Genomic DNA, 17912 nt, shown 5'->3' with positions numbered 1-17912 from the left:
TCCTGAAGCTAAACGGAATGCAGCCGAGTGTGGTTTGGTGTGTGTTCTTGAACAGCTGTTAATAATAAACCCTTTCTAAACCCTTACTGATTCCTGCCGCTCTTCCTCCATATACAGTGCAATACATCATCCATGGATACCGGTGCTGACTTGCAGAGATGAGACATATTCCTTGAAAATTAAATCTGCATTGTGAAGAGATTTTATTCTAAAAAGAGAAGCTCCAACAGAGAAAAGAAAAGAAATCTCGCCCTGTAAGTGTGTTTCAAAGTGGTTTCTCAGACCTAATTGCGATATGTTGACTTGAGGTTTTTGACCTAATGAGCTCCGAGTGTGGGGACACATTCAGCACATCCACAACACTTCAACTCAACTTCAGCTGATTGCAGTCTGTAACTGTACAGTAGCTAGAGTAGGCCTACGTCACTGTTGTTCAACTGAAATGGCCTTAAGATTGTTTTTACTTCAGTGTGTGGTGTCACAGTACATGTTTTTACATATTGTGACTCGTTGATATTCATACAAACATTATTTCTACATTCAACATTTCATCTCATTTCTGAACATCATTCTGTATCTCACAATGTATATCCAGAGCCAAAGTTCAGTAAACAAATGCAGTTGATAAAGTCTTATAGCTCTGGGTAGCCAGCAAAAGTCACTACAAGAAGAACCGCTACTGACTCGAGGAGTTCAGTGCGGTGCCTATAAAAAAAACCAAGTGGCATAGAGTGGAGAAATGTGAGGCGCTGAACAACGCAAAAAGCAGCGCAAAACCCTTCACTCTCATTGAAAACAATTACAAAAAGCCACAGGCTGCTACAAAGCGCTCTGTTTGATCAGGGCCTTCAGGGTTTACAATTATAAACAGGTGGTTTACGTCAGGGAACAATCGTGGTCATGCTTAAAATATAAATTAGAAATCAGCTTGGAAAACACACAAAAAGCGACCTCCTGTGTTAAATTCTTACGTAGTGTTAACCCGTCCATCCACACCGATGCTTGAGAATCACTGGTGTAAAGAAACCTGTTGGTGAAATCTCACCTCGCTGGATGTGCAGGATATGTGATGATATTTTCGCTCGTTTAGAATCATTTTCTTTGCACAACATGAAACGATAATGATTTGCTTGAATGTCACTCCAAAACAGTTGAAATCTGGTATTCAGTGTTATATAGCCCAAAACCAAAACACCTAGCTCCTCTAGCTGTGACTCATTTAATTAGGAGATGTTACTATGGAAGTTGAGAGACATCAAAGTCATCCGTGCCAAATTCGCAGACTCCTTTATAGGATAAATAAACATCTTTGCCTTGATGAAAAGGGATCACTCAAAACCCAGAGCTCTTCAAGTCTGAATTTGCTGTATTTTGCATGTAACTGCAGCGAAATGTGTCTGACTTGTTTTTGTGGCGTTACTCAGAGCACAGCACCTATGTGAGAGTCAGATGGGTTCGCATGGTCTGTGACTTTTAAAAAGGTAGAACTTGAATTGAATCCGAACTAAACACCTGAAACCTTCATGTGCAAAAATATGGTCTTATACAATTGAAAGTATTCTTTGGATTCGAATAACAGATTGCTCGTTCCTATGCGCTTTGTAATTACCCGCACTTGTATTTGAGAGCTCAACGTGCTTCTTAATCACTCCGAAAATCAATGGGAAAAAAGCTCAAAAGCAGACATACATGGATTGATGTAACATTTCTCAAGTGCAGCAATTAATCATTTTCCCCCCCCAGGAAGAATTCAATCAAGGAAAAGAACTGACGTTCTAGAGCTCAGGTTGTTTGATCTGTGTGATAGTTTAGCACAAGAACCGTGCTTTTGTTTGTGGAAACTTCTGATTGGCACATCATGCCCGTTCATATCTGCTTCGAATGGAATTAGAAGAGGAACTACCTTCTTTTGTAAACAGTTTAGTTGTTGATTTTGACTTATTTATCTCTCTAACTCACTGCCTCATTAAGGAGAATCATGTTCTATGTGAAAGACACTGAGATAGTGTCCCATCTAAACAGTTCTGCTTAAAAATGCTTTATCGAAGAGTCCAGCGTTGATGCTCACACACATATTCTCATCTTCCCTTGTCAGTGTCTCTTGCTGACCCCATTTCTACATTTAAACCTAGTTACGAATAATAAAGTTGAACTGTAATTGGGATTCCTCTCTATTACTGTGGAAGGGAATATGTAGCCATTGCACATATTTTTCTATTTTTCAAAAGAGGATGAACTAGTTTTGAACATATTTGTGGAAAATTCCATTATCAGGAATTAATGCAAGACATGGAGGCCAGAACTTAATATAATAATTAGACTTACTTATTGTAAAGTGGCCTCCTCTCCTCTTGGAGTTCATAGCTTTGATCACTTTTATGTTGGCGGCATTAATCTTGATGGTAAGTAAAGGACAACTTAAACACAGGCGATCCCATGGAGTAAACATTTCCCACATTGGTGTTCATTCACAATTAACCAATAACATCTGTTTCCCAAAGATTTGATCACTTCCTGTGGTGTTTCCTCTTACTTTTTCTAATGGGGGATAAAAAGCAGGGCTTTCACAGAGTAACATTCGTGCTGCACCTTCTGTTGAGTACAACATGGACGTTCTGTCAAACTCGCAGGCGTCTCAACAAACATTTGTAAGGAACCTTTGGTGTCAGTATAATAATCAGTTTAGTAGAAGGCCAGATACTGCGGTACATGACGTCCCCGGCGTTACAGTACCATGGCAATATATGTCAAGATCACGTTTCTCAGATACATTTTAATTAATTTAAATGTTCCCCCCCTGTGACTATTAATAATTGATAAGCAATTTGTGTGTATACAGTTATTGTTTGCGGATGATTGAGCTATCTGGAAAAGAGGCAAAAATATGTATCATACAACTTAGCAAACTGAGGAAGCCCAATAGGAAAGGCAAGCTAGTATTTTTATGATTTCTGTAGATACAACTAAATATGTCTTATGTCTATATTTAAGAGAGGAGGATGTCAGGGTTTATGTATGGATGGACAGGTAATCAAGGACAGGCAAAATCTTGGGGGTGCACTTCGATGAAAGACTTTATGATTTACAGAGCAACGATAAAATCCAGATTAGATCCTGGTTGTTTATGTTATGGAACTTGCCTGTTTTAGACAGAATTGTCCCCTTGTTACACTCTGTTTCCATCTTCAGTCTGACATTGCCTCCACTCTAATCAATTTTCCATGGGGGGGGGGGGGGGGGTTGGGTTTGAGGTTTCAATTTTCGCTTGCCAATCACTAGAGACCAACGTATCTGCCTGAATCTAACGTCATTTTAAGTCGACAGGTGATGATGTACTAACATACTTTGTGCCAGTTTTTTTAAGAGCGGAGCGGAGCGAGGTAAAAGAAAAAGTTTGAAAAACAGAACTAGTCGGCAATTGCAGGAGTATATGCCGTACATGTAGAGTGACCGACTCCTCTCTGACCGAACACATCAAAGCAGAGTGATGTTTAGGTCTCGAAGTATTCAATACTTTTTATTGATTTAGAACAGTCTCGATAGCAGCGGTCTCCGTTGTTGTTACTGTTACTCCTCGGCTCCGGTGCACAGTTAAGAACGTCTAGACAACAGCTTGAGGACATGATGGTCCCGCCCCTGGCGCTGATTGAGTAATCGTTAGGACCCTCGCTGAGCTTATTGGTCAATTACTTGCTATTCTAGAAACCACTGTTTAATGTTACAAGGCCAGACGAAACAGTCTACTCAACCTCAGTGGAGTGGGCAGATTCAAAGGTCTGAACCCAGACAGATCCCAGACAAGGTCTGACCAATTGATAGATGTTTTTTGTTTGACAGAAAGAGTAATTATCCGGAAACATCTTTTTTTTCTTTGCTGTTTTTGCAAACACTCATTGAGATGTTCGGCAGACATGTCTCAACAACAACACATCTGTACTGAGAGGGTTAATTCAGCACTCTAATAGCTTTCCCACATGAATACCTCCTTCCATTTGTGACGGCATCTCGATCTAAAACACCTTTGGGACGACTATCTGAAGCATCGCCCGGGTGACTCCTAAAATGGGTTCATATGCATCTGTAATTTGGTAAATAAGGTTGCTGTGTCTTTCCCTCACCTGCTTTAGTTTAGAGCAACCTTGCTGCCGATGTGCACTGAATTACAAGTGTGAGTACATAAATTCAGAGTTTAATCGAGAAAAAAAAACGTAACGGGCCATAGCACCTTATCTCTACGAGTGCAGGAAACAGCACAAAAACATCCCCTATCCTCTATCTGTTTACCACATCAATATCAGCGGTCTATTTTAGCATGTAGGGAGCTCTATCGTCTCGAGGATCTGGGTTCAGACTCCAGTATTAGCAATCATCCGCCCTGCCTGCTGAAGTGTCCGTCAGCAACGCCCTGCATCCTAAACCAGTACTTCCCTGTAGAGTAGGCAAACAGAAAGAGAACCTCCCCACTGGGACCAATAACACATGCTATGACTCACATCATTATTACTATAATCTGCAACCCAAGTGGGATTTGACTTGCGCAATACAAAGCATAATGTTGGGAGCAATTGGATTGCTTTATTATGAACGAGAGTGGCTTTCTCTGATAGCTGCAGTGTGACGTTGTGACTGCTTTGAGTGGGTATGTGTGGGACTATAACCTTATTTTGTAGATCATTCTGTGCAACTTATCATCAGTAATCATGTTCTTGGTGACATATCTTCACTTGGAAAACAAAAGAACAGTATTAGTATAAGAATACAGCCTAATGTGGAAGTAGGCAATTGACTGTAACACGTCAAGGTCAAGAGCAGAGCAGTGTGCATGCAGCACTGGTTTGACACTGAACGCTGCTATTTACTGTACAGTCGAGAGTTCATTTCCCCGTGTCTCTCCGCGGAGATATTTACGAGGCTAGATAAAAGTGTGTGTCGGTTCCACTCTGTGCCTCAATGATTCTTCATGTATTTTCATTGTCATTTCTTAACTGAAACACTGATCAAGATCATTTCAAACTGCTGAAATGCTTTCAGGGGCATTGCCTCAGTTCATTTATCCCACTAAATTGAGTTCGCAATGAAAAATGTGTGTTCACCCAAATATGGATATTTGAAGCATTTTCACAGCAATGATTTTAAGTGACACTCTTAAACTTAAGATATATATTTGTTTTATTCTCATAAAGTAATTAAAAGGCAACATTTTAATTAACAATGTCTATCGGTTGATTGGTCCATTGATCAGTCCAACACTTTGGTCCAGACTGAAATATATCAACAACTAATTAAATGTCATGAAAGTAGGTACAGATGTCCGTGGCATCCAGATGATGAATGACTTCTCTCAAGTACAAGCAGGTCAACATTTAGCATATTAACATTAGCAATTAGTTCAAAGCACCAGTGTGCCTATAGCTTTGCAGAGTTATAGCTTGACTGTAGACTCTTATTCTTGTTAATAGTGTGGCTCTTACATTTCTGTTTACCCCAACATGTATATTTAAGGCTTTTTCACAGGAATGTGACATGGCAAACCTTTTAGGTTATATCTGGAATGTATTTGTATTATGTTCTTTCTAAATCATGATAGGCTTTCATTTCTATCTAATACTAATATTGAGGATATTTTTTCATCTTAGATCATTTTCTAATCTTCAGTAAGATTCTAATGATCAGCAAGATATGACATAGTTCAGCACAGCTTTACCAGTTAATGAACTCTATAAAACACAGCCCAGTCGCCCGGAAAGAATAATGGCAATTTTACGTTTCTGCAAACCACCGATACATTATTGCATTCAGTCATAGCAAGTTACGTAGTACAACGAGCGGCGCACATGAGCAGCTAATGTAGTTTATCGAGTGACCGTTATTGAGCGTTACAAGCAAGAAGGTCCTCTAAGAGCGGGTGGGAGGGGTTGAGGATGGGTCAAACAAACACAGGACTTTCACACAGGAGACTTTTTGTGTCTCCTGTTTGTGTCTATTCGTTGACTTTACGCTATAATGAATTTGGGGTAATCTCTTTACAGCGGTTATGATGTTACGGTAAATTGCAACATCATCATTTTAACACAAACCACAATGTTGTATTTTTTCTAGCCTTTAGCAATCAGGTTTTTTGCCTCAACCTTTCACAACGTTGGTGACGTGGCATTGTGCGTTTCTGCAAGCGTGATACGAGGCTGATATGAAAAGTATACTTATGAAACCTGTTTTTGGTTCAGAGTCATCGACACTCAACGTATCCCGCCAATATTTGTTTCTGGTGACTGGGTTGATAAAACATCAGTCATACATGCAGAAAAATGTGAGCAAATCTGAGATGCAAGCACTATCAAGACATACCCTGTGTGTTTGACCCTGAGGAGGTAATGTGACTGATGATGCCCCTCAGATGGCGGTTATTTTGGTCTCATCGGCTTTTTCAATCGTCATGAATCTGATGATGGGCTGAGAATAACAGCACAGGGACCCTGCTGTGTTGGGGTTACAAAAAGCTGCAAGAGAGGACAACTTTCCGGCAATTTGGCAGGAATCACAAACAATGTCCAGCTACAATTAAGACTCCTGAGATCGGAGCAAGAGGATGTGCTTATTCAGAGGGTCTCGAATAGGACTCTGCTGCCAAACCTGGTGATGGTACACACCAAGAGATCCAAAGCAGACTGCTTAGTCTCTATGCATCACACAGAATTGGTAATGACCATCTGTCTATCCTTGTCTGTAGCTGGCGTCCAAGCTGCTACGATACAGTATGTTGCCTTTGGGTAATAATCATGTCTTTTCACCTCCAAGCGCCAGCAGAGGCAGCCTCGTGGTGTAGCTTGGCCAAAATTAGTGATTATTGGTGTTGTGTTTCAGCTGTACGGAGGGACACAGACAGAGACGGTGCCAGCAAATGAAGGACGAAGGTTTGTCTAGGAGTCTGCTTGTGTGTGTGTGTGTGTGTGTGTGTGAGACAGTGGTGACAATGAGTCTGCGTGTGGGTGGACGGATGGGTGAGCTTTCACCCAGTTGGAGAGGAAGACATATTGTTGTGATTTGAAGACACTGTCTCCATCAGGATTGCTTCACTTGCAGACTTCGGTATTATATTTCTGAAAATCATCACGTCAGCATATTTGCTTGTATACAGCAAATCACGTTTTTGTTTTTTTTATTCTTTTTCATTCAACAATTCACCGTGTAGAAGGACACATCAAGCTTCAAAATGCTCACATATTTTAATTGTTGGGCAAATAGGCTATCAATGAGAAGTGGATGAATGTTATTCTCATGCTCATGCTATCAAGAAGAATGATTAAGACCTTGGTGGGATTGTGTCATTTAATTGTCTTACAAGTGTTTTTATTTGCTTATAGCCCTCTGAGTGGGGGTGGTAATCTCTGACGGCATGGAGAGAGAACAATCTGTCTCCACATAAGCATATTCGAGTCTCCCAAGATCCATCACTGTCTATTGTTATTATTAGTTTTGGCATAAAAAAAACTAATTTAGAAATCAGAGTTGGATAATTAAAAATCCAACTAAATCCACTCCCGCAGGAGAGAGTGCATCGGATGGTGTCTGCAGGCAGGATGCATTTCATTTTCTGTGACGCTAACCCTGCAAAAGCCTTGATCTCTGTTTAAGGTCTCAAACCACGCTCACGCTCTATCTCTGTCTGTTTTCTATTTAATGTTGCTTTTGTCTGTCTGTCTGTGTATCTAACTCATCAAGGTTATTCTTTACACTACATGTTACATATACTTTCATTTCTCATCCCAGGTCCATCAAAGGTGTCAGGAAGCAACCCCAAAGCCTTCATACCCACATATTTTGTATTCATCATGGATAGAAAGAGAAAACGAATCTTGTGTTTTAAAAAACAGGCAGCCCTTGATTTTGGAGTTATTTACTGACTATCAACAGCTAGCTTAACAGTATTCCCAGTGACCGCAAACAGCAGCACTCCAGAAGTGTGGTCCTCAAGGCTAACTGCCTCCACACACCAACCCTGTCTCCTGGAAATGAAGTGTCTATACTGCTAATATTGTGTTACCGATTGTGTTTCATGAGGTAATGTAAATGCTGCCTGGATTATGTGTGTAGTGCAGCTAAATTCATGTACTGCAACACGAGCAATGGGGAGATTGTTGCGGCGCATAGGTGCTTGATCTGTATAAATTCAAATGTTGAAAATCTAGTTTTGTGCTGAGAAGAACATGACATCGCCTCTTTCAAACTGAGCCCACTTCCAACCAGTGAGAAGAGTATAGACAAATACACAAATACAAAAATAGCTCCTAACAACCAAAACTGTTACTGTTACTTTTCACAGAAATGTGTTCATGTACCACATCACGTAAGAACATCATGTAAGAAGGTGATTGAGAAAATAGGTTTTCAGGGCGTTTAAAGTTAGGGCTTCGGTTAAACGCTTATAAAGTAAACATTTTTCTTGTACTGCACATAACCTTTGACATTCTTCCGTGTTCCACCAAGACCGTAATCTTTTCCAAACGTTAACCAACTGCTGTGATCACAACAGCTAAATGCAGAGACCGATTTCAACCCTTAGTCAACAAACAAATCCTCAAACTGAAAAAAAGGATCTATTCATATTGTTTATTTTTCACACTTTATTTTTGTTGCCTTTTCATCATAGACAGAACACATACATACAAAAAGGGAAAAACATCAGAAGGATCCGGATTGCTCTGTCCCCTCAAAAGCGTGATAAATCCTGAGACATATTCAGGGGTTCTTATCCTGTCTTATCGTTCACTTGTAAACATCGTCAATTCCTCCCACTTCTCACGACTTCGCTCCTCTCGTGCTCTTATTCTGTGAGTTAACAGTTCCATATCATACATTTCACTCACAATTATCAGCCACCCATCTTGTGATGGGGGTTCTGCCTTGTGCATTCTCTTAGCCTTCTTATAAGCTGCTAACAAGATGTCTTCTCTTAACACAATATCTCCTGTCATATTACCAAAGTAGAGTAACATAAATGACTTAGGTAACCCAACATTTTGACTATAACCATATGGACATTTCCCCAAAACTGTACAATTTCAGGACATAACAAAAATACATGGGAATGGTCTACGTGTACGGCCCCGTATTTCCTCCAACAGTGATGAACATTAGACAAATATTTGCTTGTAATTTTTCCATCAGTTAGTTAATATAGTCGATAATTATATTGTTTTTATAACGTCATCACAATGTCGACTTACTCTATAAACACGTCACGAACAAACTGCAAGGTTATTCTTTAAGCTAGTTGAAAGAGAGTATCAGTAGAAAACTGCACTTTAAAATCTGACTATCAATATTTTTTATTGGTTGCTTTCGTGTTCAGTTTAATGTTGTTCAATAAAAGAATATTGGAAATAATTTCCCTTCATTTATTTTATTGAACAAGCAACTTGTGGTATTTCAGCAATATACTGAAAGCAGGAAAAGACAGAACTGAGTATACACTTTCATATTGGTTTATTTATCGCTAGTAATATTGTTATCGGGATATTCAACGATGTTAACGCATGTCACATATTTTCCTCACATCCTGCAGCCCTGGATCTATCTATGTATGTATCAATCCATCCATCCACGGAGTCTGGCATGTAATAATGATGTAATAACTGCATTTTGTCTGAATTATACTGACCCTGTCCTCAGCCAAAGTGTTCAAGAGGTATTTATCAATAGCGTTACTGTACTGTAGCGTAGAACCAATTTTCTCCAAGCAGGCATGTCTGTGTTTTATTTAGAGAGAAATCCAATTGAGCCCTACGAATCCAACACAAAAAGATCCTCAGGGACACATGAATTGTAGCGACCACAACACCCGTTTAAATATCATGTAGGTTTGTGAGCTTGTTCAAACACAAATACACCTGAGAAATAGCCTCATGAAAAATGTAAGCTGTTTCTCTGTCTGGGCCTATTAAATCTCCTATCAAGCTTCAGAAAGCAGTCAATACCCTGCATCAGAACCATTTGATTGGGATGGGAGCTCTCGCCTTATTGTCCATTCACACTGTGTTTTGTCTTGTTGCTCCGTGCAGACCGTGACACCCGGCTGAGGGAAACAAAGCTTTTATCCGACAGACAGATTTTTAAGATTTATAAACATAATGCTGTTCTCTCTTCAAGCCCATCATTTACAAAACGCCAACATCCCAGAAAATAATAGCTTCAATTTGACACTTAAATAGTCTCTTTGAAATATGCACCGAGTGCAAGAATTGGTCAATCATGTAAAATGATTCAAATGAGAGAACAAGAGGTTTGGGCCTTAAAAACACAGACGTGTAATACATAACTGGTGTTATAGTGGCAAATGCAAACAGCATCACAGCTAACAAATACATAATCGGTTAGATTATGATACAACAGATGTATGGAGTTACATAACAGTTGGCAACAAGCGCTCTATAACTGGGAGACGGCAGTGTATCCATGACGTCATTCCCTCGAGGTGAAATTTCTCTGGCTTGGAGCACAAATCTCATCACCCCCCCCCCAGACTGAGACATTATCCTTTCCTCACGTCAATACAACAGCACATGCCAGACATTCCTCACAGCAGCACAACTCAATCCATGACTCACTGGACGAGCATGAGAAAGAGCCGTCTTCCAACTTACTCGTCAAATAACTTCCGCAGGTCTTTAGTTATTATAGAGATCAATCAAAGCTGGCTTTTAATGATTTCTGCTGGCCATTTGTAAAGGGGGATTTTTTTTTCTTCACTTCCTTCAATACCTCTGGAAGCTCAGCGATATGCCGGAATTATTCTGCATATCGTGAGAAATTAATAATTTCCAAAATATATTTGATCATGGCTTATGCTTGTCAAATGTTGTCAGTTAGGGAGTGTATGGAAAGTATTAGGGAGTGGTTCTTTATATTGTATTCACTATAAAATGGCTTTTGAATGTGCTTGGCCTTATGCAGAGGACAAAAATCTTGTTTCTGTATCAGCGTTTTATTTTCTCATCACCTTCAACTACAGTAGTTGAGCCAACAGGTCGGTTCTGAGAGCCGTATTGAACATCTCTCAACACAGTGCATCATTTCACGAACCATATTTATTGTCTTCTGCATCATAAAGGCAGCCGAAATACAGTTCTGTGAAATGTGACAAACACATGACGTTAACACCTGATACATTTCAAGTTCAGCAAACTTCATGGAGCAAACTTTTTCTACTAATGGGTGAACTCCAATAACTTTGATGTACTCCCTTAATAAAGCTCGACAGAAAGAAAAACAAAACGCTGAAAAATAAGTCAAAATGGGTCAAAGTTTCAGAAACAAACCTCAAAACATTGTCCTAATAGCGTAAGAAAAGCGATCTAGTTTATTTGTTATTGCAAATAAATTCAAGCCAGTAAAGCGTCTTCCAGTAGCGCCCACCTCTCACTCATTCTAAAGGAACAAAAACATGATTCTTTCAGGTGATTATACACTAATGAAAATATAATTATGAAAATTATATTTAATTTCTGCCAATAAATCCCCCTAAATCCAACACACTGGTCCCCCAAATGTATAAACCTGCATTTCAGCTCTGCAGTCATTCTTGATATAGAAAATTCTCACTGTGGTTGAGATCAGAGTGTCTTGTTTCATTATCCTAAAATATTGCAGACTCATTTTAAGCATACCATAAGAGGATTACACTGTCTTGTATATTGGAGTGCAGTTATTGTGGGCAACTCAGCGTCGAGCCTGAATCATGAAACAATTGATTGTCCCATATTTCTCCTAATTACAACAGCTGTGATCAATTTTGCACATGTTGTTGTGTCCAATTACTTCCTTGACCAAATCCCAGCAGTCCTCTTGCAGTGGAGCTGCAGCTCAGCAAACAAGCTGCTGCCTCATATTGTCTGGAACATTTATCCACGATGCAGAGGTGCATTGTGGTGTAAACATATTTAATACCAACTCATTAGCGACATCTAATCCCACATTCATCCCTATAATTTGACTTCCAACATTGAATGACAATGAGACACTAATAGTGGTTTCATGTGTGTTTCACTGTTGTACTGTAAGCTCTGATTTAAAAGGATCCGGCCTTTCATACTTTACCTGTTAGTGTCTAAGAGCGTGCGCTCTGCTCTCATAGAAAAACATGTTTATCATTCGTGAACCATGCAGCAAATAATTGACCAATTATAAAGTAAAAGGAAGTGCACATTCTGCATAATGCTAGGTTCTAAAAATGCAGTGGACTGAAGTTGCAGTATAAGCTATCTGTTTGTGTAGTATGCCTCTGTTCCTTGTGTTTTAATACTACAGGAACTGGCCAGGTCTTTTTGCAGTGAAGTTCAGCAGCAAGGCCAAATAGAAGCTTCCTGCGGTGCAACAAAGAAGATGAAAAGTGATTATGCAAGGCGGAGGTGAATAGCATGATGATGTATGATCCAAACAAATCCACCTCTGGCTTTCACACAACAGCACATGGGCGACTGGTATCCTGGTGCAATTAATCTCCATAATCTTTGCTTTTTCAATAACAGTGCTAATAAAGAAAAAGAGACAGCCTTGTTTACATACAGGTGTTGTTTGTTAAGTTGATTACTTGCTTTGTTATTACTTTGCAAGTGTCATCAAAGTTTGCAGTAAGATATATTAGCTTTTTCCTGTGATAAACTAGAAGGCTTCGATCTTGATCCGAGTCAGATTAATATAATACAGCCTACCTCATGGTGAGAATGCATAAAGGCAGGAATGCTCAAAATAATCCTTCACACACACAAGCAAGTATACACACACACACACACACAAACTAGTATTACAAACAGAACACACCATTCCATCCTAAAAGTAGAGGACAAAGAGATGTTTTCCAATTGAATTTCTTGAGCTCATCATTTGATAAGAGTCCATTTCATTGATCTCATCTTATCTCAAATTGGGAAAGCCGTCTAGTCCAGTAATAACAGATTGATTTAAAGTCCCTATACGTTTTGTCATGTCTACCTTTCATACCGAAGCTAGAATTGCCGTCTCGCAGATGTATGTCAAGTTGCAATTTACATCCATGTTTGTCCAAAAATGTCACAATGACCTTTGACCAATAAAATCGAATCAGTTCATCCTTGAGTCCAAGTTTGACGAAATTCCCTCCCGGCGTTCCTGAGATATTGCTGTCAGAAGAGTGGTACGTACGTACACGGAAGGACTGACAACCCGAAAAACATAATGCCTTCAGCCGTGGCTGTCGCTGGCGTGGCATAAAAAGAAAGTGAGAATGTAACAAGCAATTAAGTAATTAATTATGCAAATAAATCCAATTATCGCTCAGCTGTTGCATGCATGCGTCCATTAAAAAAAATGAAATTTCACAGTGGTTCACCCCACTTAAAAGTGTTCTTTGTTTTTCTTTTCTTTTTACACTGATCAACAGAAAACCACCCTTTAATGTCAAAATGAAAAATAATCTCTATAGTGATCTAAATGAATTTAGCCCCTTTAGTAAGCACACCTGAAGCATCAATGCTGCAGCCATTTAGCTTTAGAAGCCACATCATTAGTCAAATCAACAGTGTGCCGTCGAGGGGTTTCAGTTGATTGTAACGTCTTTAAATGATGAAGCTACACAGGAATGGCTTAAAAACCAACTATGTCAATATGGAGGGACTGAATCAGATCTGAGCCAGATCTCAATACAGTTGAGAATGTGTGGCTTGACTTGAAAAAGGCTGTTCACTGATGGTCCCCATGCCACCGGACAGACCATGGGCAGTTTTGTAGAGAATTGCAGTGTCCAGATGTGCTGTATTTGCTGCCAAAGGTGCATCTGCTAATCACTGACTTAGACAGGGTGAACACTTGCATGCAGAGAGAGCTTTGTTCGACAAAAGGGGTCTTATTCTGTTGATCAGTGCCAAAACGCCACATCAAATCTACTTTCATTCAATGTTGTGAGGCAGTATAACACTGAAACTTCTGAGGAGGGTCAATATATTCTATAGGCACTGTAGCTGCAGCAATTCTGACTTTTGTGGAGGGCTTACAAAGCTTTTTCCTCTAACATACCCCTAAAAAAGGCAACTGACTCATCCGTGAAGCATGTGTATGAGAGGAATTACAATCAAGCTGTCGTTACCTCGAGGCCAGTTGCATGGGTAATTGTGCGAGGATGACAACAGGTTGGCCAGCATTAAGGCTCATCTTCCTCTGGCTAGTTCAACACCTGCCGGCTGGCCACTAGCCTAATTTTTTTCTGAAGGCCTCAGCAGGAATGATTGATGCCCGAAGGCCTTTGACGGTGTGTGTATGTGTGTGTGTGTCTCAGAGCCAAACTGCTTTATTCATACAGTACTCCCTCTTGAAACTCATTTAGACCACACCTGTCTTTGCACACACTGGTTGCTTGATGTTTTCCCTACAGGCTGGACACACACTCTTTCAAGATAAGCAGGCACTGTGTGGCTCTGATAATATTTAGGAAATTCTAATCACCTTTTGGGGGATTTTCTAGGCAATAATCTATGTTGTTTAGCTGAAGCTGCACAATGCTTGTGGCTGACAAAAAGGTTTATTAAGAAGATATCCTGCTGGCGGTATAGTTGACAAAAAGCTCCTTGTTGACACTGTTTCAGAAATGGCGGCCAACTATCAGTTTCTTTGCCATAAAAGAGTAACTCCCACGGTCCTTTCACCTCTACTGTGTCCTGTCCCTCCTCGCACATATCATAAGACCACCAGTATAGACACACTTAAGCTTTTTCACTATTGTTTGGTCTCGATAATCTTTGCCTTGTGTGCGATGACCTGAAAGCACATATTCAACTCTTTATCCTCTTTCTATGCCACACACACACACACACACCTACAAATCTACAAGCACACACATAGCTCTTTCAGCTCCAAAGAATTTTAAACCTCCCAATGTCCTGATACTATTGCATTTTTCATTGGTATTTTAAGCAAAGAGTTGTGAGGTCTTAGAAGTCAGCTGGCATTAATTCCTCCGAGGCAGAGGGATTCAGCTTCTCCCTGGAAAGAGGCTTAAAAAGAAAGTTCTACTGCTTCCAAATGACTTAATTTCTCCTTTCTCACATATACATTTTGTATTCCTTGTTGGACATGAGAACAATAATTGAATATGAATACAGTCTGTTCTGCTTAATGTCTTATAATTAATGCAATCATTATTGAGATGTATTGTCCTTTTGTGTGCAATACAAATGTGACTAACCAGAGAAGCTGACTAATTGGCTCATTGTTTTCCATGGTTGTGGGCAATGGACTGTCAGGGGTGCAGGTGGATACATAATACATCAAGGCAAGAAGAAATACAAGGAAACTGAGGTGATTAATGCTGCTTTGTTAAAAAATAACATGACATTTAATGTACCTTTTTCAAACTACCATGATAACCAGCTGGAGATATGAGCGACGGAATATCACTCAACAGAAAGATTTGTGCATTAAATCATCAGACAAGAAGCATAAATTAACTGATATTTTCTTAATGTACAGTGGAGGGTTGTATCAGGTTTAGAGGTCTAACATTCATCAAAAAAACTTCTCCATTTGCATCACATTTATTCTGGCCAGTTTGGAGAACCAGCGGTTAGCGTGCGTCTCGCTGTGGGATGCAGTTTGAACAAAACCAAATTTTTGGTACAGGGAAATGGCATCCCTCTGTGGCGAGCTGACGTCCAGAACAAGGCGGCCGTATCCTCGCTCTTTGCAGAAATCAAGGGCCGTCCTCGTCAACTGTGAACCCAGGTTTTTGCGGCGCCACGGAAACACCACAACCATGTGGGAGATCTTGCCGTAACGCCCATCACCAGCATCTTGGGCAAACTCTGAGCCTCCTCCCATCGCTCCTCCGTTGCAGTCATCGAACCGCTCCCCTTCCTCCCCTCCCTCTTTCCCCGTCACCGCCACCATCCCCACCACCTTGGACTGGCCGTTGGCGTCTGCCTCTGCCACCCAGAAACCGTTATCTGGGTTTTCCAGGTAGTTGGCTCGAATGTCAGCCATGTCTGTGCTCAGCCTCCTCGTCACGTAGCCGTCGTAGATCTCATGGCAGCAGTAATAAATGAGGCCAGCCCATGCACTGCCAAAGAGCAAAGCTTGGAAGTAGGAGCTGCCTCCAAGAACATAACCAGCCATGGAAATGCTCAAAGCAACGCCAATGTGGTCTGGGTGGCTCATGGCCTTGAAGAAAGCCGGGTATACATGTTCACGTATCCCGTCGCAAAAGAGCGACATGACCACATGTTGATCTGAGGGTCTATATTCCCTGATGGAGAATTGAACTGTATGTTTAAGAGGGAGATAAGGAAAGAGAGAGAATGAGAGTTCAGTGAGACTAATCTCCCTCTTGTTGCAATAAGAAATTCCTGCTGGATTTCACAATGGGCTCAATACGCTCACGTAACTTGTTGTTGAGAAGAAAACAAATAATCAATACACCTCTTACAGGATCTAAACCTTTTCATTTCTAATTTAACTCTATTCCGCATGAGCATAAAGCCTGGCACTTGCACATGACAACCCGAGGAGAAAATCATAATCACATTATTGAAGCATTGTTTCTCTTAAGATTTCAAGAGTGAGAAGCAAAACAATTAAGTCTCAACAGTGCCAAAGAATGAAAATCAGAACAAGGTGAACAAACTGACGAAACAAATGAAAAGTCTTCAGTGAAAATATGTTATGTGTTATCTAGACAATAGTGCCATTCATTAACAACCTAGCTGTCTTATTAGATCTCTCGTTCGTAATCAACTTGACTACTTGAAAAGAAAAAAAAAAGGAATAAAATATTAACATAATCAGAACATCAACTTACAGTTATTTTTCTGGGCCATGCCGACTCTTTCCCCTCGTCTTTCGCTGACTCTGAAGGACTTAACACTGCTGCTCCCCCTGAACTTAAGCTACAGATTGTGATAATCAGCCATTCACAAAAGGGGTTGAAATTAGTCTGAGCATGAGCACCCACCACATGAACACACACACACACACACACACAAGAACGTTTGGACCTTACACGACTTTGAAGTGCAACTGCTTCTGATTGTTAAAATTATTGATTATAATAGAAATTTAACAGTGAGATTGAAATAACGGTGATTTGTGGGAGCATGTTTTCAGTTTAATTAAAATTAATCAGTGTTGCTTTGATTATGAAACGTAAAGTATATATTAAAAAACTTAATTAGTTTAGTCAACAGAGTAGAGAACTCTATCATGGATTTCTCGAGGATGAGCACCACAGATCCTGAATATATTAAGTCAGAATACTGAGCAGCATGAGAATTCTGTGCTCTTTCAAGCATATAGATATTTCCAAGAATAAAATGTTCTTATTAACCTCTTTTTTGGGTGCTTCAGTATAGGTATCGTTCTCTCAGGAAACTGCTGTGGATCTCCACATGGCCTCTTCCCCGGAACATAAGGTGAAAGTAAAATTAATATTGTCGAGCCCCCCTGACATCAAAAGCGTCCTATGGCGTCAGTGACATTGTCTTGTGCAATAACCCGGTGGCCCTCTGACATGATTAAATTTCCTTGACAGGAGAAGGGCCTTTCCACCTGTTTAAATCAATAGCGCTGCCTCGTGAATCTGAAAGCGATAGAAGGTCAAGCAACTCTGGAAGTTTCTCAAACCATTTTTACAGCCATAATTCTGGATTGTGCAGCCCATAAGTGAAACCCCCTTTGAAAACCACTATAATCACATTTACTTCTTCTGTTTACACATAGAGGGCTGTATGATACAACTAAAATCATAAGCCCCTCTCAGACATGAACCTATTTAAATACATCTGATGGCAATTTGACACAGTCTCATTTCTGAATGAGTCACTTTTACTGTGAATTCACATTGGGAATCTTACGAAATTGGACAAAGTAACACTTCCGTAACGCGTCTGAATTGA

The 17912-nt window shown here is 40.1% G+C and overlaps 1 protein-coding gene across 1 annotated transcript; it reads right to left on the bottom strand.

Moving 5' to 3' along the window:
• Positions 1-15531: 15531 nt before the first annotated feature.
• On the bottom strand, positions 15532-17655 carry LOC306708135 (putative N-acetyltransferase camello; the record flags this gene model as incomplete). The annotated part of the gene is made up of 3 exons (XM_079175864.1): positions 15532-16283; positions 16820-16907; positions 17650-17655. The coding sequence occupies 3 exons, from the start codon at positions 17653-17655 to the stop codon at positions 15532-15534; spliced, it is 846 nt and encodes a 281-aa protein (XP_079031990.1).
• Positions 17656-17912: the final 257 nt, after the last annotated feature.

Source organism: Pholis gunnellus (assembly GCF_910591455.1).
Source record: "Pholis gunnellus genome assembly, chromosome: 2".
Taxonomy (NCBI): Eukaryota; Metazoa; Chordata; class Actinopteri; order Perciformes; family Pholidae; genus Pholis; species Pholis gunnellus.
This window is presented reverse-complemented; position numbering and strand designations above follow the sequence as displayed.